General features: G+C 21.1%; 7 protein-coding genes and 1 non-coding gene across 8 annotated transcripts; 4 read left to right on the forward strand and 4 right to left on the reverse strand.

The window, feature by feature from the left end:
* Nucleotides 1-504: 504 nt before the first annotated feature.
* On the reverse strand, nt 505-5,354 carry DDB_G0281419 (hypothetical protein; the record flags this gene model as incomplete). Its single annotated transcript, XM_635571.1, has 3 exons — nt 505-4,092; nt 4,214-4,481; nt 4,600-5,354. The coding sequence occupies 3 exons, from the start codon at nt 5,352-5,354 to the stop codon at nt 505-507; spliced, it is 4,611 nt and encodes a 1,536-aa protein (XP_640663.1).
* A 386-nt stretch (nt 5,355-5,740) lies between these two features.
* On the forward strand, nt 5,741-5,823 carry tRNA-Leu-UAA-7. The gene has a single exon. It is a non-coding gene; the product is annotated as a tRNA-Leu (tRNA).
* Nucleotides 5,824-6,128: 305 nt separating this feature from the next.
* Nucleotides 6,129-9,077, forward strand: DDB_G0281421 (hypothetical protein; the record flags this gene model as incomplete). The annotated part of the gene is made up of 1 exon (XM_635572.1): nt 6,129-9,077. The coding sequence occupies one exon, from the start codon at nt 6,129-6,131 to the stop codon at nt 9,075-9,077; it is 2,949 nt and encodes a 982-aa protein (XP_640664.1).
* A 318-nt stretch (nt 9,078-9,395) lies between these two features.
* On the forward strand, nt 9,396-12,374 carry DDB_G0281423 (hypothetical protein; the record flags this gene model as incomplete). Its single annotated transcript, XM_635573.1, has 1 exon — nt 9,396-12,374. The coding sequence occupies one exon, from the start codon at nt 9,396-9,398 to the stop codon at nt 12,372-12,374; it is 2,979 nt and encodes a 992-aa protein (XP_640665.1).
* A 107-nt stretch (nt 12,375-12,481) lies between these two features.
* Nucleotides 12,482-15,392, reverse strand: DDB_G0281519 (tesmin/TSO1-like, CXC domain-containing protein; the record flags this gene model as incomplete). Its single annotated transcript, XM_635574.1, has 3 exons — nt 12,482-12,992; nt 13,091-14,010; nt 14,115-15,392. 3 exons carry the CDS (start codon nt 15,390-15,392, stop codon nt 12,482-12,484), a joined length of 2,709 nt encoding a protein of 902 aa, XP_640666.1.
* Nucleotides 15,393-16,194: 802 nt separating this feature from the next.
* Nucleotides 16,195-17,893, reverse strand: DDB_G0281425 (hypothetical protein; the record flags this gene model as incomplete). The annotated part of the gene is made up of 3 exons (XM_635575.1): nt 16,195-17,129; nt 17,276-17,629; nt 17,827-17,893. 3 exons carry the CDS (start codon nt 17,891-17,893, stop codon nt 16,195-16,197), a joined length of 1,356 nt encoding a protein of 451 aa, XP_640667.1.
* Nucleotides 17,894-18,229: 336 nt separating this feature from the next.
* On the reverse strand, nt 18,230-22,492 carry DDB_G0281427 (hypothetical protein; the record flags this gene model as incomplete). The annotated part of the gene is made up of 2 exons (XM_635576.1): nt 18,230-22,156; nt 22,244-22,492. 2 exons carry the CDS (start codon nt 22,490-22,492, stop codon nt 18,230-18,232), a joined length of 4,176 nt encoding a protein of 1,391 aa, XP_640668.1.
* Nucleotides 22,493-22,766: 274 nt separating this feature from the next.
* On the forward strand, nt 22,767-24,188 carry DDB_G0281429 (hypothetical protein; the record flags this gene model as incomplete). Its single annotated transcript, XM_635577.1, has 3 exons — nt 22,767-22,928; nt 23,092-23,843; nt 23,942-24,188. 3 exons carry the CDS (start codon nt 22,767-22,769, stop codon nt 24,186-24,188), a joined length of 1,161 nt encoding a protein of 386 aa, XP_640669.1.
* Between the last annotated feature and the right edge of the window lie 66 nt (nt 24,189-24,254).

The raw sequence follows: 24,254 nt of genomic DNA on the forward strand, positions 1-24,254 counted from the left end.
AACATTGAATGGGTTTGATTTTAATTGTTTTGGTGGTTATCACTGGAGGGTATTTTTTGTATGATTATTTTTTTTTTTTTTTATACAAATTATTTCTTCCCACCAAGGAAATACTCCTCGATTTAGTTTAAATTTGCTAAAAATAAAAATTTCCTGAAAAAAACAAAACCCCAAAAAAAAAAAAAAAAAAAATATTGATTAACATACTATTTGTGTTAATCAATACCACACAATAAATAAAAAATTTATTCATTTTTTTATTACACACATGGAATAAAGAGTGGTTATTTTTATTGGGGCAAAATAATTATAGCACTGTCACTTAATAATTTAAGAACAACACACAAATAAAATACACACAAATATTACATTTTTAAAAAATAAATAACCAAAATTTTTAAATTTTAATTTTTTTAATTAATTATTTTTGAGTTTGATAAAAGATTAAATTTATTATGTACAGTTATTTTTTTATATTTTTACTTTTTATTAATATTAATTATTTTAATCGTATTCTTCGTATGATTCACTTGAGGAAGTAAAAAAATTTGAAACATCCTCTGATCCATCAGATTGTTCTTCCTCCAATTCTGGTTCAGTACCAGATGAAATATTTAAATAATCTCTCATACTTGTATTTAAATCAGGTTTCTCGATACTTGAATCAAATGATACGTTATCAATCTCTTCTTCTTCTTGTTCTGCTTCTTCTTCTTCTTGTTCACCATCACTTTTTTTTTTTTTTTTTGGTTTCTCTTTTTCAATTGATTTTCTCTTATTTTTATTTTTCTTTTTATCTTCAATTTCACTAATTTCTTCACTTAATATTTCATTATCATCATGTTGACTTTTCTCTTTTTTACTTGATTTTCTTTTATTTTTATTTTTATTTTTCTTTTTCTTTTTAATTTCTTCTTCACTAATTTCTTCATAGTCTTCATGTTCTTCCTGTTCTTGTTCTTTTTGATCACTTTGGATTTCTTGATCAGACTCATCACTTGATTTTTTTTTATTTTTATTTTTATTTTTATTTTTCTTTTTCTTTTTCTTTTTAATTTCTTCTTCACTAATTTCTTCATAGTATTCTTCTTCTTGTTCTTTTTGATCACTTTGGATTTCTTGATCAGATTCATCACTTGATTTTCTTTTATTTTTATTTTTGTTTTTATTTTTCTTTTTCTTTTTCTTTTTAATTTCTTCTTCACTAATTACTTCATAAACTACTTCTTGATCACTTTGAATTTCTTGATCTTCAGATTCATCATTTGATTTTCTTTTATTTTTATTTTTCTTTTTCTTTTTATCTTTATTTTTCTTTTTATAATTTGATTCACTAATTTCTTCATTTATTATTTCATCATCATTTTCAATTGATTTTCTTTTCTTTTTATTTTTCTTTTTCTTTTTAATTTCCACCTCTTCTTCACTAATTTCAATAATTTCTTCAACAATTTCTTCTTCTTCTTCTTCTTTTTCTTCGCTCTCTTCATGTTCAATTTCTTTTTCAGTTTCTTTTTCTTGATCAGATTCAGAGGATTGTTGAGAATCTTCTTGTTGACTTTCTTCATCTTCAGAGGAAGAGTATTTAACTTTTTTAGATTTAACTCTTTTTGTTGAATTTGCCCTTGTTGATGATAATTTCTTTGATTGATTTGGTTTTTTAATTTTATCAATAATTGATAAAAGTTCATCTTGTTGTTCATCTGTTAATTCTTGTTGATGAATATCTTTACTACCACAATCATTGTTATTATTATTATTATCAGTTTCATCATCTTTTTCAATTATTAATAATGATTTCAAATATTGATGATACTTTGAAAGTTGACCATTATATGGTTTAGAATTGATTTCATTTGACATTTTATTCGATAGGAATAATAGTTGTTGAATTGATTCTAAACTTAAAAATGATTTATCCAATTTAAAAAGTTGAAATAATTTACAATGATTCTTACCAATTGTTGTATCACCAATAATCTCTAAAGATAAATTAAATAGTAATTTACAATATAGTTTATTTTCAATTGTTTTAAATTTAATTTCAATTTCTTGTTCATTTAAATTAATATTACCTTCATTTTGTAGTATTTGTTGTTCTTGTTGTTTTTGTTTTTGTTGAATTTGTTGTTGTTGTTTAATAAAATTTGAAATTAAAGAATTAATTAAATATTGATATAATTTAATTAAAGTTGGTGTTGAAGTAATTGAGTTTTTAAAAACATTTTGTAAAGAAGGAATAAAAGAATTTTCAATGATTGTTAAAGAGAATTCAAAATCTCTATTTGAAGGTAAAACGAAAACATTAAAGAAAGAGGATAGAATTTGTTGAGTTGGTTTACCATCATTGGTATGATTGAAAAACATTCCCATCAAGAATGAAAATATATATTGATATTGTTCCATTGATACCTTTTTATTCTCTAAATCACAAACTTGATTACAAATAATCTTTGAAATACCTTCAACCAATCTTTGTTGAATCTTTTCTTTACCAATGATTTCATTATCTTGAGTTTTTTCAATCTTTTTTAATAATCCATATAATTGATCTAAAATAAATTCAAATGTAATTATGAAATTATTATCATTTTCATCAATTGATTGATTTTGATTTTGATTTTCAATTTTATTTTCATTTTCAATTGATTGATCTTGATTTTCAATATTCTTTAATTGTTGTTGCTTTTCTTTAAATTGTTTTTCAAAAATTTTATTTAATGAATAACCATACCATGATAATAAATCAAATAAACCTTCAATTGACGAAACTAAACCATCATGTTTTTCATCAATTTCAGTTGATGATTCTTCATTTGAATTTTGATGATGATTATCTTTTTGTTGATTAAAAAATATTAAAGATTCAGTATCTAAAGATTCTAATAGGGAACAAGTATTCTTTGAAAGTGTTGAAATATTAATCATCGATTGTAATGATAAAACTTTAATTGCCATTGATTTAACTAAAGAGTTTTCACTACATAAACAATTATCCATAATTAACTCTATGAAATTGTCAATGGTTGATTTAACTTGATTATTTAATTTCAAAATTTTAGTATTCTTTAAAAAGTGATTTAAAATACTTAGAGATTTAATCCAAATTTTCTCTTCTAATAGAATTTTTAAATTATAATTCTCTGTAATTTGATTGTATTGTTCTACCTTTAAATGAATTTCATCTCTATATAAATCCAACTTTGAATTTAGTTTATCTACAACACTCTTATTTAAATTATTACTAATACTAATACTCTTTGAACCGCTATTGTTGCTTCCAGTATTGCCGTTATTTGAATATTTAGTTTTAATTAATGTTTTAATATCTTTTCTTTTTTGAGTTAATTTATCAATTGATTCTTTGATTGCAGTCAATTGATTTTGCATTTCAATTTTAATCGATTCACTTTGTTCATTATCAATTAAATTGGTCAATGTTGTTAAACTTGTTATAATGGTTTGTGAATAACCTCTATCGGTACCACTACTACCATTTTCACTAGTACTGCTACTATTTTGAGGATTAACCAATTGATATAATAATTCCATCAATGGTTCTAAATGATTATCATCAATACTAATTGACATTAATAATTTTTGAATGACATCAATTAATTGTGATCTACCAGATTCATCTGAAAAATCTAAATATTGAGCAATTAATATTAATTGTGATTGAATAAATATTAATTCATTATCACTATGTTTTAATTTCTCTGTTTTATTATTATTATTATTATTATTATTATTTTCAAGTTGTTGTTCATTTTTATCTTTTTCTTTTTCATCATCATCATCATCATCATCATCATTTAAACCTTGTTGTCTTTTTTCAGATTTTCTAAGATAATATAATAAAACTTCATTAAAATTTAAAATACTTGGTAAAATTGTATCTAATAAATCTTGATTATTTGCTTTCTTTAAATATTGAGATAAAACTCTAAGATTGATTGCTTGTTCCTTACTAAGATTAAATAAATCATATTCTCTACATTTATCAATACCAAATTTACCTTTTGAAAATATTTCTAATAATACTACTTCAACTTCTTGTTCAAATAATTCTACTTCTAAATTTTTAATAAACTATAATATAAAAAAAAATTTTATTTAAACAAAAAAAAAAAAAAAATAAATAAATAAAATAATTAGTTGATTTTTTTTTTTTTTTTTTTTTAATATATATATATTTTAATTATTTAATTACCTTTGAAATCTCTAAAGATTTTTCTAACCAATAATCAATCAACATTGTTGAACAAGCTTCTCTAACAGATTGATCACGATCTTTTAAACCATTCTTTAAAATACCAACTCTTAATGAAATTGGAATGAATCTAATTTCAATCTTTTTACCAATGAAAATAAAAGAACCTTTTCTAACGGTAGGATTAATATCTAATGTTTTCTCTAATATTGGTTGTAATGATTTCTTTGATGGTACTATATTATTTAATGCTGTAACTCTTACATCACTTTTTTTTTAAAATGAAAATTATATTTTAAAATTAATAATAAATAATTAATAATAAATAATAAATAATAAATAATAAATAATAAATAATAAATAATAACAATAATTAATTTACATACGGTGATGTATCAAATCTTAACATATCAATTAATCTTGAAGTGATTGGATCACCTTGAGAAGTTGGGTCTTGGATTTTAGCTAATGAATAAATTGATTGTTTTCTAATGGCAGGTATTCTATCTTTACTTTTAGTGAGAATACATTCTATTAAATTTGACCAAGTGCTTTCATTGAATTCATATTCTTCTTTTAGATTTGATAATATCTCTGATAGTATTTGAATGCTTCTGAATCTAACTGGCTTCTCTTTACTATTGGATCTATTAATGAGATGATTTAATATTGAATTAAAAAATTCATCATATTTTTCATACTCTTCATCAATTTTATTTGATTTTCTTATCATTTCCTCGTCATCAATAATATTATTTTCATCATTATCTTCACCTTCTCCTTCTCCTTCTTCTTCAATGGTTCTTTTATTATTTACTATTTGTGTTAAAAACTGAGTTAATAACTTAATGATTCTTTCAATTGCTAATTCTCTTTTAAAATGAATTAAAACTCTATCAGCTACTGAAAAAATTATTAAATTAAAATGAGTTTTTAAAAAATTACTATTATAACATCCTAATAATAATATTCTTAATTCATTGATTGATTTTTTACTTGGTGCTATAATCTTTTGTGATTCATCAAAAATTGTAGTTATCTTTGATTTTAATTTATTAACTTTTTCATTATTATTATTAATATTATTATTATTTATGTTATTATTTGTTGTAGTTGGTTTTGATTTTGTTTTTTGACACATTTTATTATTTATTTTTATTTATTTATTTATTTTTTTATTTTTTTTTTTACATTACAGGAATGACAAAAAAATAATAACAAAAACGAAAAATGAAAATGAAAATGAAACTTGTTTTGGAAAAAAAAAAAAAAAAAAAAAAAAAAAAATGGCGCCAAAATAATTTTTAAAAAAAAATGTTATTAAATTTTAAAAAAAATAAATATTAAAAATGATCCATTTTTTATTTGGAAATAAAATTATAGTTTTCAGTTTTTTGTAAAATTTCCATCTTATTTATTCAAATTGAATAATTATTTTCAACTGTTTCTAATAAATTAAAATCTAATTTGGTAATAAAAATTTAGTATTTTTTGAATTGGGTAATAAAAATTTAGTTTTCATCTAAAGCAAGGGTAGGAAAGTCTGGTTAAATCCGTGTGACTTAAGATCTCATCCATTCGGTTCGCGAGTTCGAATCTCGCCTCTTGCAAGCTTTTTCATACCTCCTAAATATATTCGTATGTTCGATCCTATGTTCAATCTCCCTACATTAACAAAAACTATTATATTTTAAAATTAAAACTCCTTTTTTTAATTTTTTTTTCAATACAATAAAATAAAATAATAATGATTTTATATTTTTAAACAAAAATTGGTTGTATTGTTTCTCAACTTTTTCTTGGTGTATTATAAAAAAATTTTTTTTTTTTTTTTTTTAATTTTTTTTTTTTCAATTTTTTTTTTCAATTTTTTTTTTTGGTTTTAAAAACTTTTTCAGCCAAACAAAAATCCATAATGGCATTAACAATAATAAATAATTATTTAGATAATAATATTGAAATAAATAAGAATGAAATTTTATTTTGGAAAGTTTATAGAAATATTTATTTAAAGAAACAAATTTTTAAACAATTAGAATCAGAAATTTATTTTAAAGATTATAGAATGTGTAATACAAAATCTAGAATTAAATTTAAAGATATTAAATCATTGAAATGGATGATAGATAATTGTGAATTTGAACTTTTAAAGAGAAAGATTGAAAATAAAGAATTCATTCAAATTTCTGGGGAAGGTATTAAATCATTGGTAAACATAAAAGATCATAGCATATCATTAGAAATACTTGAAATGTTAATGAGAAATCAAAGAGATAATATGGAAACGTTAAGACCTCTTGATTTTGCAATAAAACATGAAAACATGGAAATGGTAAAAGTGCTCATTAATGAACCATACTCTATGAGAATAACTTTAATGAATATTCAATCAGCAGTTCGTGCATGTTCTCCACAATTTTTGGATGAATTAATACCGTTGAGCGATATTGATATAAGAACTGGTTCAATAGCTCATGTTTATTGGATATTAAATCGTTGTGATTATAAAAAACAAGATTTTTTAAATGTTATAGTCAAATATCCTGAAACGATTGCACCACTTGGTCAATCTAGTTTATACAATATGTTACCACCAACTTTCATATTAGATATAACAAGTATAACATCGGTTGAACAATTATTTTCATTAATACAGGTTAATTTATTTAAAAAGAAAAATAATTTGGGTATAAAAGAATTAGTTTCATTAATTACTGTTTATGATAAGTTTAAATATTCTATTAATATTTCAAAAATATTAATTTTCTTTGCATTATATATTGAAAATAATCCTATACAAAACATCAATGAAATTAAATCAAAAATGTTTGAAATTTTCAATAATACTAATAATAATAATAGTGAAATAGAAAAACAATTATTTAAATTATTTATTTTAGAAATAAATTCAAAAGAGATTTATGAAATTTATTTTTATAAATATTTTGAATTAATTGAAGAAATGGATAATAATAAAAGATATAAAACAATAAAATTTTTAAACATTTTACCAAAATTTAATGAAATAATAAAATCAAATGATAAAAATGAAATAGTTAATTTCATTATAGAACTAATTAATCAAGGTAATTTAAGAACTCCGAAATATAATAATTTATTTAAGAAAATAATGGATACAATAATTAATTATTTAATGGATGATGAATATTATTATAAAATAATTATTAATGAAATTAAAAGAAAGAATTTAGAAAAGTTATTTTCAATACCATTTGAATGGAGTCCGATATTAAAAGAAATTATGATTGAACCAATCGATGGAGGATTAAATAAATTATTTATAAATGATAAAGAAACAATTGATTGGTTATCATCTACATTTAAATTAAAATTAATAAATCATAGGAATGTTAAAACCATATATAATAATAAAATGAAAAAAGGATTAGTTCAATTTTCAACACATCAACTTTATACATACTCAATTTTAATGTTAAACAAATACTCTTATGGAAAAAGTTTAATGAGGTCATTAATTTATCCATCAATCTATAGTCATCCTTTAATAACAGTAAATGGAAATAAAGAATATTTAAATAAATCAGAAATTATGGAACTATTATTTAAATCAATAATATCATATAATTTAAATGAAACCTTATTATATGTTAGTTTAATAGATTTAAAGAATGATTTTAAACAGTTTATTTCAATTTGGAATAGAAAATCAAAATCAAATGAATATAGATTCTTATTTTTAGATCAATTATTTTCAAAAACTGATATTGGAACAATTAAAAATATTAAAGTTGAAATTGTAATCGATTCAATAAAATATTGGATAAATGAAGCAAAATCAAATTTACAAAACAATGATTTAGAATTATTATTTGAAACTATTATAAATTATTTATATAAAAAGTTAATTCAAAATCAAAATGTAAAAATTAATCAAGTTATTGAAATTAGAGAATTAATTTTAAAGTTAAATATTAAATTAGAGCATACAGAATTTCATGTATTTTATTATTTAAATATCAGATCACCAAAACTTATTAGATGTTTATTATTAAATGAATCAGTATTATCATCACCATTATGTATTAGATTTCCGGATGGGTCAAAATATTATTGTTATAACCATATTAATAATAAACTTCCAACTAATAAAGTTCCAAAAATATTAGTTCCAACAAAAATTTCATTTGATTTATTATTTGGTAATAATGGAGAATCATTTATAAATTTACTTGAATATCTTTATCAATTTCGGCCACATAATGTAGATACTCTATTAAAATTTTATTTAGATATAAATAGATTTGATTTATTTTTAAAAGGATTTCAAACATATAAAAAAGCAACTGATTATGGTCATATTAAATCTATAACTTTTGATTTTATTGAAGCATTATCAGTTGGAAATATTGATCATAGTAAATTAATAATATTTCAAAAATATATTGATTTAGTTAAAATATCTAATTTTAAGGATGAAATTCAATTCGTTCAAGATATGTCAAATTTTTCAATTTCAAAAAATAGAATAGAGTTAGTTTCATTTATAATCAACTACTTTAAATTAAAAAATCTCAAGATTTATCGTCCTACTTTTAATTTATGCCACTATAATATTTTTAAATACATATTTGAAAATCATTTCAATGATATTAAATCCATTAGTGTAGCTTTCATTGATTTTGGTGAATGCGTTTCATCATCTGATACTTTTATTCAAGATTCTATATTATTATTTGAATTATTTTTAAAATACTATCCAAGTTCATTAGATAATGTTTCAAATAGTTTATTTTTTTTTAATATCAAAAGAACTAAACTCAATTCAAAAATATTTGATTACTTATTATCAAAAAAATTAATAACCCAAGAAAATCATAATTAAAATTAAAAAAAAATAAAAAAAAAAAAAAAAAAACATTTTAATAATAAATCGTTCTTAATCATTCTTTTTTAGTTTTTTTTTTTTTTTTTTTATTATTTTATTATTATTTTTATTCCTTTTTTTTTTTTTTTTTTTTTTTAAAAAATATATATATTTTTGGTATTTCAGTCTTTTTTTTTGACAGGTCATAATACCAAGCCAATCTTTTATCAGATTTTTTTTTCCACAAAAATTCCCAAAAAATTTTAACGAAAAAAAAAAAAAAAAAAAAAAAAAAAAATCATCAAAATTTTTTGAAATAAATAATTAGTCAAAGCAATGGATCATATTATTAATAATAATGAAAATGAAAATTTATTTTGGAAAGTTTATAGAAATGTTTATTTAAATAAAAAAATATTTGAACAGTTAGAAATAGTGTTGGATATTAAATTTAAAGATTATAGAATGTATAATTCTAAATCTAGAATTAAATTTAAAGATATTAATTCATTAAAATGGATGATAGATAATTGTGAATTTGAAATTTTAAAGAAAAAGATTGAAAATGAAGAATTTATTCAAATTTGTGTGTTTGGTATGAAATCATTGGCAAAAATAAAAGATGAAAACTTGTCAATCCAACTATTAAAAATGTTAATGAATAATCAAAGAGATAATTTGGAACCTTACATTATTGGTGTTGCAATAGAATATGAAAAATTAAAAATGATAAAAGTGCTAGTTAATGAACCATACTCTATGGAAATAACTAGATTTAATATTGATCAAGCAGTTCAAACATGTTCAGCTCAATTTTTGGATGAATTATTGTTAATGTGTGACTTTGAATTAAGAGAAACCTGCAAAAATTTTAAATTATCCCTTATTCATCAGTCAATAAATAATTCTAAAAATAATGAAAATAATGATATATTAAATATTATCATTAAATATCCTGAAATGATTCTTCCGATTCAAAATCGTTTATATACTCAATATAGTACACCATATATACGTTATAATTTACCAAGCTTGACATCTGCTAAACAATTATTTTCAATATTTGAAACTAATTTATTTAAAAATGAATTTAAAGTCACAAAAGATTTAATTACAGTAATTATCAGGGATCAATTTAAATATCCATTCAATATTTCAAAATTATTAGTTTTATTTGGATTGTATATACAGAATTTATATTTCGATGAATCTCAACAATTGATAGATAAAAAACAAGAAATTAAATCAAAAATGTTTGAAATATTCGATAATAATGAAACTTCAATTAATGAAAAAGAAAAACAATTATTTAAATTATTTATTTTAGAAATTAATTCAAAAGAAATTTATAAAATTTATTTTTATAAATATTCAGAATTAATTGATGAAATGGATAATAACTCAAGTTATAAAACATTAAGTTTTTTAAATGTTTTTCAAAAATTTGATGAGATAATAAAATTGAATGATAAAAATGAATTAACAAATTTCATTTTAAAAATTATTGATAGTGAAATTCCAATTAAAGGTCAAAAATTCAAAAACTTATTTAAAAAAATAATTGATACAATAATTAATTATTTAATGGATGATGAATATAATTATAAAATAATTATTAATGAAATTAAAAGAAAGAATTTAGAAAAGTTATTTTCAATACCATTTGAATGGAATCCAATTTTAAGAGAAATTATGATTGAACCAATCGATGGAGGATTAAATAAATTATTTATAAATGATAAAGAAACAATTGATTGGTTATCATCTACATTTAAATTAAAATCAAAAAATCATAAAAATGTTAAAACCATATATAATAATAAAATGAAAAAAGGATTAGTTCAATTTTCAACACATCAACTTTATACATACTCAATTTTAATGTTAAACAAATACTCTTATGGAAAAAGTTTAATGAGGTCATTAATTTATCCATCAATCTATAGTCATCCTTTAATAACAGTAAATGGAAATAAAGAATATTTAAATAAATCAGAAATTATGGAACTATTATTTAAATCAATAATATCATATAATTTAAATGAAACCTTATTATATGTTAGTTTAATAGATTTAAAGAATGATTTTAAACAGTTTATTTCAATTTGGAATAGAAAATCAAAATTAAATGAATATAGATTCTTATTTTTAGATCAATTATTTTCAAAAACTGATATTGGAACAATTAAAAATATTAAAGTTGAAATTGTAATCGATTCAATAAAATATTGGATAAATGAAGCAAAATCAAATTTACAAAACAATGATTTAGAATTATTATTTGAAACTATTATAAATTATTTATATAAAAAGTTAATTCAAAATCAAAATGTAAAAATTAATCAAGTTATTGAAATTAGAGAACTTGTTTTAATATTAAATATTAAATTAGAGCACACACAATTTCATGTATTTTATTATTTAAATATCAAATCACCAAAACTTATTAAATATTTATTATTAAATGAATCATTATTATCATCACTTTTGATTAATTTAGTTTCACCATCCTTTAAATTCCCAGATGGATTTAAATATTATTGTAGTAATTCTGCTATTAATTATAATCAAATTCATCCCACTGATTCAATTCCAATAATATTAGATCCAATAAAAATTTCATTTGATTTTATAGTAAACGAATCATTTATGAATTTATTAGAATATATTGATAAATTTTGGTCAAATAATAATACTTTAAAAGTAAATAAGCAATTATATTATTATTTAGATATTAATAGATTTGATTTATTTTTAAAAGAATTTGAAGAAAACAAAGAAGCAAATGTATTTAAAAAAGCTGGTAATATCGCAATGTTAAATAAAGAATTTATAAGATCTTTATCAGTTGGAAAGATCAATGATAGTAAATTAATAAACTTTAAAAAATACATCGACCTGTCCCAACTATTTAAATATCAAGAAAATGAAAAATTCACACAAGATATTATAAATCATTCAATTGTTGCCAATGAAAAAGAATTAGTTTCATTTATAATTAATTATTTAAAAATAGAGAAAATCAATATTTATTGTGAAACTTTTAATTTATGCTACTATGATATTTTTAAATACATATTTGAAAATCATTCCAATACTATTAAATCCATTGATGTTGGATTTGTTCAAAATAAATGTATATCAGGAACTGATACCTTTATTCAAGACTCTATATCATTATTTGAATTATTTTTAAAATATTACCCAAATTCATTTGATAATATTTCATTCATTGGAATAACCTCAAACTCAAAATTACATCACTACTTTGTATCAATAAAATTAATGCCAGAATATTCCCACACAAACAAATAAAATAAAAATAAATATATTAAAGAAATAAATAAAATAAAAATAGATTTTTTTCCTTTTTTTTTTTTAAAATTAAACCAATTCATAATTATTACATTTTAAATTAATTATTATTTATTTATTTGAAAAGTTGTATCGGAATTTTTAATTATACCCTTTAAAAATGATGAAAATGATCTTAAAATTTCTGTTTCTCTCTTTATATATGACATTTTAATTGATTGTTCTGTAAAAAGGTTATTATTATTATTATTATTATTATTATTATTATTATTATTATTATTATTATTATTATTAATATTATTATTATTATTTGTTGGATCTGTATTGATTTCTAACTCTTCATCACAAAGTAAAGATAATTTTTCATTTTGATTTGATTTGGAAGTAGTTGTAGTAGTTATTTTTCCATTAATTTTATTATTATTGTTATTATTATTACTATTCTCTATATTTTCTTTATTATCCAAAGTTTCATCCTCTTTTTTATTTTCATTACAATTGCCTCTAACAGAATTATTATTATTATTATTGTTTATTTTATCAGTATTACTTGCCAAAGATAATAAATCAATAGCCATATTTTTGATTCTGTTGTTTGTTAAATGTGAATGTGCAAGACTTTTAGGAATAAAAAAAAAAAAAAATAAAAAAATAAAAAGGTTAGCAATCTTTTTTTTTTTTTTTTTTTTTTTTTTTTGGGTGAAAAAGATAAGTACCTCACAAATGATTTTTGAATTAATTCATTCTTAAACTGGTTTAATAAATTTATTTCCGTTTGATCTTGCCCAATCGTATCATTTCCATGGGTTACTTTTTGTCTTTTATTACTTAATTGTTGGTGGTGGATATTATTATTATTATTATTATTATTATTATTATTATTATTATTATTATTTTCAATATGGTGATTTAAAAAAGGTGATATATTATTTACAAATGGTGATAAGGTTTTATTATTAAAGTGTTGATTGTGGTGGTGGTATTGTTGTGGATGTTGTTGCTGCTGTTGTTGTAATTGAACTTGTTCAGTATGGTGTTGCTGTTGCTGTTGCTGTTGTTGTTGTTGTTGTTGTTGTTGTTGTTGTTGTTGTTGTTGTTGTTGTTGTTGTTGTTGTTGTTGTTGTTGTTGTTGTTGTTGCTGTTGTTGTTGTAATAATTGTTGGTGAAATTGTAATTGATGTTGCAATTGTAATTGTTGAGGTTGTTGAAATTGAAATTCTTGAACACCTCTATTACTTCCACCACTACTATTATTACTAAAATTACCATTACTATTAATGGGTGAAGGTGTTGTTTCAATTGATTGTGGTGTTAACATTGATGGTGTTAATGTTTCAGATTTTTTATTTTTATTCATTTTCTTTTCATTTAATTTTTTAATACTATTTAAATTATTATTATTGTTATTGTTATGGTTGTTGTTGTTATTATTATTGTTGTTGTTATTATTAATGATAGTACCTCCATTATCAGGATGATGTAAATGATGATGGGCTTGATTCTTACAATCATAACATTTACAATTCTCATTACATGGTATACTAGCTTGAAAACATTCACAATATTTCTTTAAACAACTACTTTTTCTACAATGGCAACCTTTTGAATGTTTATCAATTATAATTTGATTATTTATCTATTATTTGTTGGGTTAATAATATTATTAATTATTATATTATTATTTATTATCTATTTATTTATTTATTTAATTAATTATTTAATTATTTAATAAATAGTTACTTTTGAATTTGAAGGTTTAATTTTCGGATTAAAAGCATCTGGATTTCTTTCTAAAGTTTGAAATCTTGCTCTTTCAACTTTTTCAATGTTTGCCTCATTATTTTGACAACCAAAACATAAACAACCATTACATAATACCTTTGCAGCAAAGCATTCACAATACATTTTCAAACATTTTGAATTCTTACAATGACATTTTTTACATTCTCCACTATTTCCACTTGATATATTATTTGATGATGAAGAGAGTGAAGATGATGGTGTTGATGAAGGTGATAGTGAATATCCATTATTTTGTTGTTGTTGCTGGTTGTTGTTGTTGTTGAGGTTATTTAAATTTATATTAATTTGATTTTGTGCCATAGGTAAACTCGGTGTATTAAATCCCATTATTGGGCTATTATTATTATTATTATTATTATTATTATTATTATTATTATTATTATTATTATTATTATTATTATTATTATTATTATTATTATTATTATTATTATTATTATTATTATTATTATTATTATTATTATTATTATTATTATTATTATTATTATTATTATTATTATTATTATTATTATTATTATTATTATTATTATTATTATTACTATTACTAACTATATTATTACTATTGTTTATATTTTTAATACTATTACTGTTACTATTACTACCAATTTCACCTAAACTATTAGAAGTAGCAAAAGAAGTGGTAGTTGTAATATTGGATGTATTACTATTTAATCTAGAAATAGTTGAGGATAATGATGACAAAGAAATAGATGCTTCAATTGATGGCGTATCTGATGAATCATCCATAGATGAATTCTCTGACCATATTGTTTTTAAATTACTTCCATTTTTACTTCTTTTATTACTACCAACACTGCCACCACCTGCGCCACCACTTCCACCACCTCCACCACCTCCGCCACTACTATTACTATTTTGTGTGCTAGCTAAATTACTCTCTTTTTCATTTTTATTATTAATATCATCGTCGTCATCGTCGTCATCATCGTCGTTATTCTCTTCTTGATATTCATCATCATTATTATCATTAACGTCCACATCCTCTTTATTTGTATTTATATTGCTATTATTTTTTTTATTATTAATAATTCTAATGCCACCATTGTTATTGTTATTATTATTATTATTATTATTATTATTATTATTATTATTATTATTATTATTATTATTATTATTATTATTATTATTATTATTATTATTATTATTATTATTTGTGATACCAGTATTATTAATAATACTTGTTGTTATATTATCCATTCAAAAATTGAAACATAAAAGTCTTTTCTTTGATTTAATTTCTTTGCTTATTATTATTATTTTTTTTTTTTTATTATTATTATTATTATTTTTATTGTTATTATTATTATTATTTTTATTGTTATTATTATTATTATAAAATGAGAAAGAAAAAAAAAAAAAAAAGAGGAAATGAAATTAATTTTTCATTTTTTTTTTTTTAAATTTTTATTTTTTAAATTTTTGTATTTTTTTTTTTATATATTTTTTTACTATTTATTCATTTAAAATCATCCAATAAATCTGTTTTTCCTGTTTGAAAATTTTTTATTCATTGATAATTAACATTTTATTTTTTTAAGATTTTTAAATTAATTTTATTTAAATGAATTATTATTTAAATCAGTCGATTCTAAACCGGCTTTTTTTTTTTTAATTTTTCATTTTTTTAAATTTTTCACATTAAAAAAAAAAAAAAATTTCGCGCCCAAAATTAACCCACATTTTCTTGATATTTTTAGAAATTAAATAATGATAGATTTAAATTAGATATTTTAAATTGTAAATATGTATAAAAAAACAAATTAATTTTTTTTTTTTTTTTACAGTGACAATAATTTTTTTTTTTATAATTTACTTCATTTTTTTTTTTTTTTAAATTGTAAATCATTTTTCTTATTTTTTTTTTTTCTATTTTTAGAAATCAAATAATGATAATTTAAAATGGATATTTTAAATATGAAACAAATTAATTTTATTTTTTATTTTTTTTTTCTATTTTTAGAATTTTTATTTATTTTTAAAATATTTTTTTTTTTTATTTTTAGAATTTTTCAAATAATGGTTGAAGTTGTTTATCTTTTCTTTCTTTTTTAATTCTTTTTAATTCTAATTCATTATTTTTAGCAATAGCATCTTTTTCTAATCTTTCTAATCTTGCAATTTCATTCTTTTCAGTGATATAATCTAAAGCGAAACATAAACCAATGATCATAGCACCAACAAGACTTAATAATACAACCAAAGTTGTACCATCAGAAGAAGATCTAAGAACTGAATTTATGATATTATATTTATAGAGATCATTATAATATTTAGTGCCAGAACTTTGACCACCAAATGTAATCATAGTATTGAAAAGCGTGGTTATTGAAGTATGGCCTGATCTAGCATCAGGACCACCACTACCAATACTTGAAACGAATTCCCATTTACTAAACTCTATACTGTATCTCCAAACTGATGAAACTGCATTCGAAGTTGAATCATTACCAGCAAATACCAACATTGTGCCCAATGGTGTCAATACAGCGGTGTGGCCATATCTTGAATCTGGTGTTGATGATGTGGAATTCAATGTTGCATTTACCCATTTCTCATTCTCTGCATCGAAAATATAAATTGCACCACTAACTTTTGATGATGATAATGATGATGATGTTGATGTAGTAGTGGTAGTACTATTCTCATTATATTTACCACCGAAAACTATCATTTGATTAGTTAATGTCATTATTGATGAGTGTAAAAATAAACCAAATTTTGGTGCAAATAATTGTTTCTCTTCAATTGTTGTCCATTCATTTCTTTCAAAATCAAACTTAATAATATCATTTAAAAATGGTCCATCTCTACTCAATGTATTTGATCCACCATAAAAATAGAAACAATTATAAATTGAATATAAAACACCACTATGTCCCCATCTACCTTTTGGTAAATTAACTGTAACATTTATTAATTCCCAATTATCTGTAACTAAATAATTTTAAAATTATATACAGTATTAATATATATTTACATTTATACATATATATATAAATTAAATATATATACAGTATTAATATATATTTACATTTATATATATATATATATATATAAATTAAATAAAAATTATAATTTACCCATATTATATTTATAAATATCATTAAAAACAGTTGATTGATTTCTACCACCAAAAATAAACATTCTATTATCAGGTGTTGTTAAAGCAACATGGCCATAACGTTCAGATGGTATTGAACCTGGTAAATTTAATTTTGTATGATTTGCATTTTTATTCTTTGCTAACCATGAATCTTGAATTAAATCGTATATTGTTAAATTATTATTTGGTAAATGATCAGAATCTTTACCACCAAATACAATCATTGTATTATTAATTGGGTTTAATGCTGCTGAATGTAATGATACTGCTTTTGGTGCATTTTCAGTACCTGATATTACAATTGTAATCCAACTATCTGTTACAAAATTACCTATATGCATATACATAATTTGAAATTTTTATTTATTAATTAATTAATTAATTAGTAAAGTTAAATAAAAATAAATAAATAAATAAATAAATAAAAAATAAATAAAAAAAATAAATAAAAAAAAAAAAAAAAAATTATCCGATTTCTTTTTTTTATATGGCAGTAAAAAAAAAAAAAAAAAAAAAATCAATACTTACTGAAACTTTTTGAAACATTGAATAAACAAAACGATAATAACAAAATATAAATTAATGGTTTATTCATATTTATTTATATAAAGTTTAAATATAACTTAAACTACAAAATAGATATAATATACCACAATTTATTTATAGTTCAATAATAATGATAAAAAAAAAAAGTTTTTAAAAAAAAAAAAAAATTGGGTGGTTTCATTTTTTCCCAAAAAAAAAAAAAAAAATCAGAAAAAAAAAAAATTAAAAAAAAATAAAAAAAAAATAAAAAAAATAAAATTTCCAACTAATCAAAAACTGATATTTTTTCACCCCTGTGCAATGGTGAATTTTATTTTATTTTATTCATTAAACAAAAATTCCAAATTTCTTTTTTTTTTTTTTTTTTTTTTTTTTAATTGGGATTCTAAAGATTTAAAGATTTTGGTAAATTAACATAAGTTGAATAAAGATCTTGATTATTTGGTGGGATGGGATATAAAGATGTACAACTATGAGTGGATAAATAAGATTGATAATAAAAACTTTTAAGATCTTGTTTCGTAATATCTTTAAAATGTTTCGATTGTTGTTCATTTGTTGTCTTCTTTTGAGAATTTGAAAATCCACTACCACCAACATTAATCGATGAGAAACCATTTCGTAATGGTGAATTTGGTATTGGTTGGTGATATTGATTATTATTGAAGTTATTATTATTATTATTATTATTAGTATTATTATTATTATTATTATTATTATTGTTGTTGTGATGGGTATTGATAATATTATTATTGTTGTTATAATTGGTATTGATATTAGGGTTAACATTGATATTATTATTACTATCTCCCATATTTGCATTACCAATATTAATTGGTTGATTTTTTGAATGATGATAATGATAGCTTTGGTGGGTTTGACTATCTTTTAAAGTTTTTTTTTCTGGTTCATATTGATACCTATAGTTCTCATTTGTATAATGTATTGGTTGTTTTGAAGGTGGTAATAAAATTGGAGATTTCAAAATAACACCACCTTCATTACTAATGATATTACCACTACCACCTCCATTACTATTACTACTATCATTAATATCATGTTGTTTTTGCTGTTGTTGATGATGATTATGATGTTGTTGTTGTTGGTATTGCTGTTGATGTTGTTGTTGATGTTGTTGCTTTTGTTGATTACCATTATTATTATTATTATTAGTATAATTATAATGATTATTATTAGCAATATTATGATTATGATTATTATTACTATTACTATTACTATTACTATTACTATTACTATTGATATTATTATTATTATTATTATTATTATTGTTATTATTATTATTACTGTTTACATTTTCTTGATCATTTATTAATCTATCAATTAAACTTGTATGTTCATTGTTATTGCTATTAGTATTATTGTTATTATTATGAGTTGATGATGAAGATGATAAAATTGGTGTTGAGGATGATAAAACTTTTGAATTTTTAAGATTGATTTTATTATTCTCATTTGATTTATTTTCATTTAAGGAAGAATAAAGTTTTGATTTTGATTTTTCATTTGTATTTTTTAAATATTCTTTATAATATTTTAGAGAATATTGATCTTGACTATTATACTCTAATGGACTTTCTAAATGTGGATAGTTAATATATTGATTGAATATCTCTAAATCAAAATTATTTGTACCTAAATGTATACCAAAATGTTTCAAAGGTTGATAATCTGGACCATTATGTAATTTAATATTTGAACCTAATTTCTTATTTTTATTTCTATTAAATTCTGCAATTATACTATTTGAATCATTTAATCCTACAACTGAACTATTATCATTCTTTTTAAATATTGAATTGTTTCTCTTTGATAATGACACAACCCATCTTTTAATATCATATCTTTTACTTTCATCTTGTTCATTATTATTATTACTATTAATATTATTGTTATTAATATTATCATTATTATTATTATTATTATTATTATTATTATTATTATTATTATTATTATTATTATTATTATTATTATCTTCATCATTTAATTGCTGTTGTTGTTGATTTAATTGATTTGATTGTTGTTGTTGTTGTTGTTGTTGTTGTTGTTGTTGTTGTTGTTGTTGTTGTTGTTGTTGATCAAAATCATTATTATTTAATTGATTTTGACTTGAATCTAATTTTTGTTTTTGTTGTAAATAAGGAGTTGATAAATTTTGATTTGGATTTTCAATTGTAATTGTTAATGGTGAAGATTGATTTCTAAAACGAATTGGATCACAAAAACGATAAGAGAAATGTTTTTCAAATAAAGTTAAACGATCAGTTTTATAGAAAGTATCTTCAAATTCATATAGGGATTTGGCCTTCATCATTTGAATCATTGAAGCTCTACTAACCAAATTGAATAATAAAGATGACTTTTTAAATTGATTCAAAGAATGATCCCACCAATTTGTAAAAGCTAAAAGGTGATGTTGTTTTCTATTGGTTATATTATGTAGATAATGATCGGTTTCTAAATTCCATAATGGTATTTTCTCGATCGCGATTTGCTTAGCCGGCACGAAATAACCCAAGAATAAATTAATTGAATGTTGTTTATCGGCATCAATGAATGAATTGCTAATGTATCTTTTAATTGCGTTAACTAAATCTCTAGATTGAGAAGATAGTGAATGCTTGGTATAGGTTTTAATTGTGTTTGCTAATTCTGAGCCACCATATTGTAAAGCGATTTGGTTACCACATGCCTCATACATATCGATTAAAACTTGAACTATACCTGTATTGAAATCCAATGATGGACTATCCAATAAACCCATAGAATACAATTGATAACCTAATGCACATTTCCCAATACAAAATTGTGCTGCATTTGTTCTATCCAATGAATCAATACAATTAGTTCTAACTACACCAATTTGTTCAGTACCAATTTCATTAAATAAATAACTAAATAATTCATTCTCTTTTTCATTTAATCCACTTATTGTTGTTGCTGCTGTTGTTGTTGTTGTTGTTGTTGTTGAACCACCATTATCATCACTACTTGAATTATAATTCTCTCTTAAAAAATTACAATATAATTTTGAACTTGAATAAAATATACCAGTTTTTAAAATTGATTGATTTGCAAAAGAATCCAACCAAGCCATATGATCCTCATCCTTTGATTTAGCTGCTTGATGGAAATCCCAAGCTTGATAATGAATTCTATGTTGTTCAGGTAACATTTCATTTAAACAATTGATACAATCAGTGAATTCATTTCTTAGGATACTCTCTCTTGGTTTCTTTTCATTGGATTTAACAAGATTCAATATGATAATGGGTGACCCAAATCTTTGAAATAAATCTTGAAAATGTAAAATAGTAGAACCTAAAAACGGATCCATACGTTGAATTTTAATTGGTGGTTTAGGTGTCATTATATTGTTATCCTGTTCCCAATACAATGGTATTGAACCTCTAATTTGAACGAATGAAGAGAACTTTGCCTTACTAGACCATCCAGTCAATGGTTCTTGAAGTATTTGTTCAGTCTCTACATCATTTGCAACCTGTCCATTCTCATTAATACCACGTTTTAAAAATCTTGCACCTGCATAATATCTACTACGACGTGCTATCAATATTAAATCTAATCCTTTACCGAAAATATCAATCTTATCCTGAACGAAATAACCATGAATAATCGGTAACACCCAATACCACGTCTTCACCTGATCAACTAAACATTCTAATAAAAAGTGATTCCATGTAAATTGATCATTATAATATAATTTCTTTTTATTAATTTCATTTGTATTTGTATTTGTATTATTATTATTATTATTATTACTATTATTATTAGTTTGTGGTATATTTTTTGGTATTGGTGAATGAAAATATCTTGTCATATTATATTGTAAAGTTCTAGTTATATCATAGGTATAACTAAAATAGAAATCTTTTGTTAAATCTAGGCTGAGGAATAAACCTTTGTATCTAGTTTCATCGGCAAATTCTGGTGAATTAGTTTTTGGAAATGATGGTGGTATATAGACATAGGTGATATCATCGATACCATAGATGAAATGTGTACCAATCATACCAACTTTTCTCTTTTTTGTAATTAGTATTATATAATATCCATGTAAGAATCTAATGAATCCTAAAATACCATATGCTGAACAAACTCTTGTTAATCCCTCTCTATTAGCATTACCAATCATTGTTAATAAATCTTGAATTTGTTGTTTATTATAATCGGTTGGATCCTCTGATATCATTACTTCCTCTTCATAAGTTCTATCAATTTTTAAAACTTTAAATCTATTTTTTGTTCTATTTGATCCAACTAAATAAAATCTCTAAAATTTATATTTTTTTTTAAGTATGAATTCAATAAAATATATATATATATAATACATATAATATTTTCATTTTATTAAACTTACAGTTTTAGTTTCATATAATACAAATCTTTGAAGTGAAAAACAAGTTGGTGGCATAATATAATTATCACTCTCTTGTTTTTTATATGTTAAATCGTCCCAAAATGAGGGTTTATTGAATGATGAGCTATCTTGTGTTATATTCTCTTCATGTTTATTTTGGTGTTTATTATTATTATTTTTATTATTATTATCCACATTTAATTTTGGTGTTGGAGTTGGTATTGGTGGTGGAGAAATAGAAGAAGACATGTCTTCTTTATTTAAGTTTGTATATGTGGGGGAATTTTTTAAAATAAAAAAAATAAAAAAATAAAAAAATAAAAAAAAAATGATTTTTTAAAAAATCTATTATTTTTTATTTTTTTTAATTTTTTATTTTTTACTTTTTTTTAATTTAAAAAAAAAAAAAAAAAAAAAAAAATAAAAAAAAAAAAAAAAAAAAAAAAAAAACAAAATTTTATATTTTGAAATTAAGTTTGGGGTACATAAAATAAAAATAAAAAAAATATACATATATATAAAAATGGTAATGATAGATGATACTAATAGATTCTTAGAATGTGTTAAAAGGAAATGTAATGATCCGTCAATGAAAAATAAAATTTCAAATCAAACATTACTAAAAAAGAATCAAACAAAAAAAGAACATCAAACAGATATTATCATAAAAGCATCAATTTCAATTGTAAGCTTATATATATATATTATATATAGATATTATATTAAATATTATTTATTCATTTTTAACCAATTTTTATTGTTATTCTTTTTTTTTTTTTAAATTTAATTTTTATTATTATTATTAAATAATTTAAAAAAAAAAAAAAAAAAATTAAAAATTAATATAGTATAATACAATTAATACATTAGAATTATTTTTAAATGAACATAAAGAAGCATATGTTAATACAACTACACATATAAAATCAATGTCATCAAAGATGACAGATGAAGAGAGAGAGGAGATTGATAAATTATCAACCAACCAAATTGAAGTTTGTAAGAGTAGTATTAAATCAATTGAAGAATTAATTAGAAAGCATTATACAGATTTATCAAAAAGTTATAAAAAAGAGTTATCTAAATGGTATGGTAATAAATCAATATCATCATCATCAATTGCAATACTTGATATAATAAGAGATGATCCTGCTGACTTTTTAAATCTATCTGAAACTGGTAGATTATCATTAAGAGAATCATTAGAAAACTACGGTCCTAGAGTCGTACTCTATAGCAATATCGTCGATCAATTAAAACATTATTTAAATAATGTTTCAAATTCGTTTAAAAAGTTAAGATCATTCAGATTAAATTTAAAATTAAAAGAATCTGAAAAATTAGGTAATAAAGCAACTCAAGATAATACAACTTTATTAAGATTAAGAAATAAACCATCGTCATCATCATCAACAAAAGATCCAAATTCATATAATTATGAAGAAGAAGAAGAGAATGAAAAGAAAGTAACAACAAAAGATTTATATGGTGGTGATGGTGATGGTGATGATGATGAATTTGATGAAGAGGAAATGCAAATTTATGAACAACAAAACTCTGAATTAAAAGCTGAATTAGAAACATTAGCTGATCAAATTGAGTATGTAGAAATATTTACTTAATTAATTATTGAAATATTTATATCCTAACATTATTTTTATTTTTATTTTATTATTATTATTAAAAAAAAAAAAAAAGAGTTATAAATCGTCAAGTTGAAGAATTATCACAACTATTTGATGAAATTACACCTCATATTTTACAACATAAAGAAGTGATTACAAATATACACACTACTACTATTGAGGCAACAAATTATGTTACAAGAGGAAACAATCAAATTTATGAAGCAACAAAGAAAAGTTTTGATTTTAGAGTGATGGTTTTAATATTTTTAATTATTTCTTCATTAAGTTTATTGGTTTTAAATTGGTACCAAGATTAAAGTAAATCCAAAAATAAATATATAAATTAAAAAATAAAATCAAGATTGATCGAAACGGTTTAATTT

This window comes from Dictyostelium discoideum (assembly GCF_000004695.1).
Source record: "Dictyostelium discoideum AX4 chromosome 3 chromosome, whole genome shotgun sequence".
Classification (NCBI taxonomy): domain Eukaryota; phylum Evosea; class Eumycetozoa; order Dictyosteliales; family Dictyosteliaceae; genus Dictyostelium; species Dictyostelium discoideum.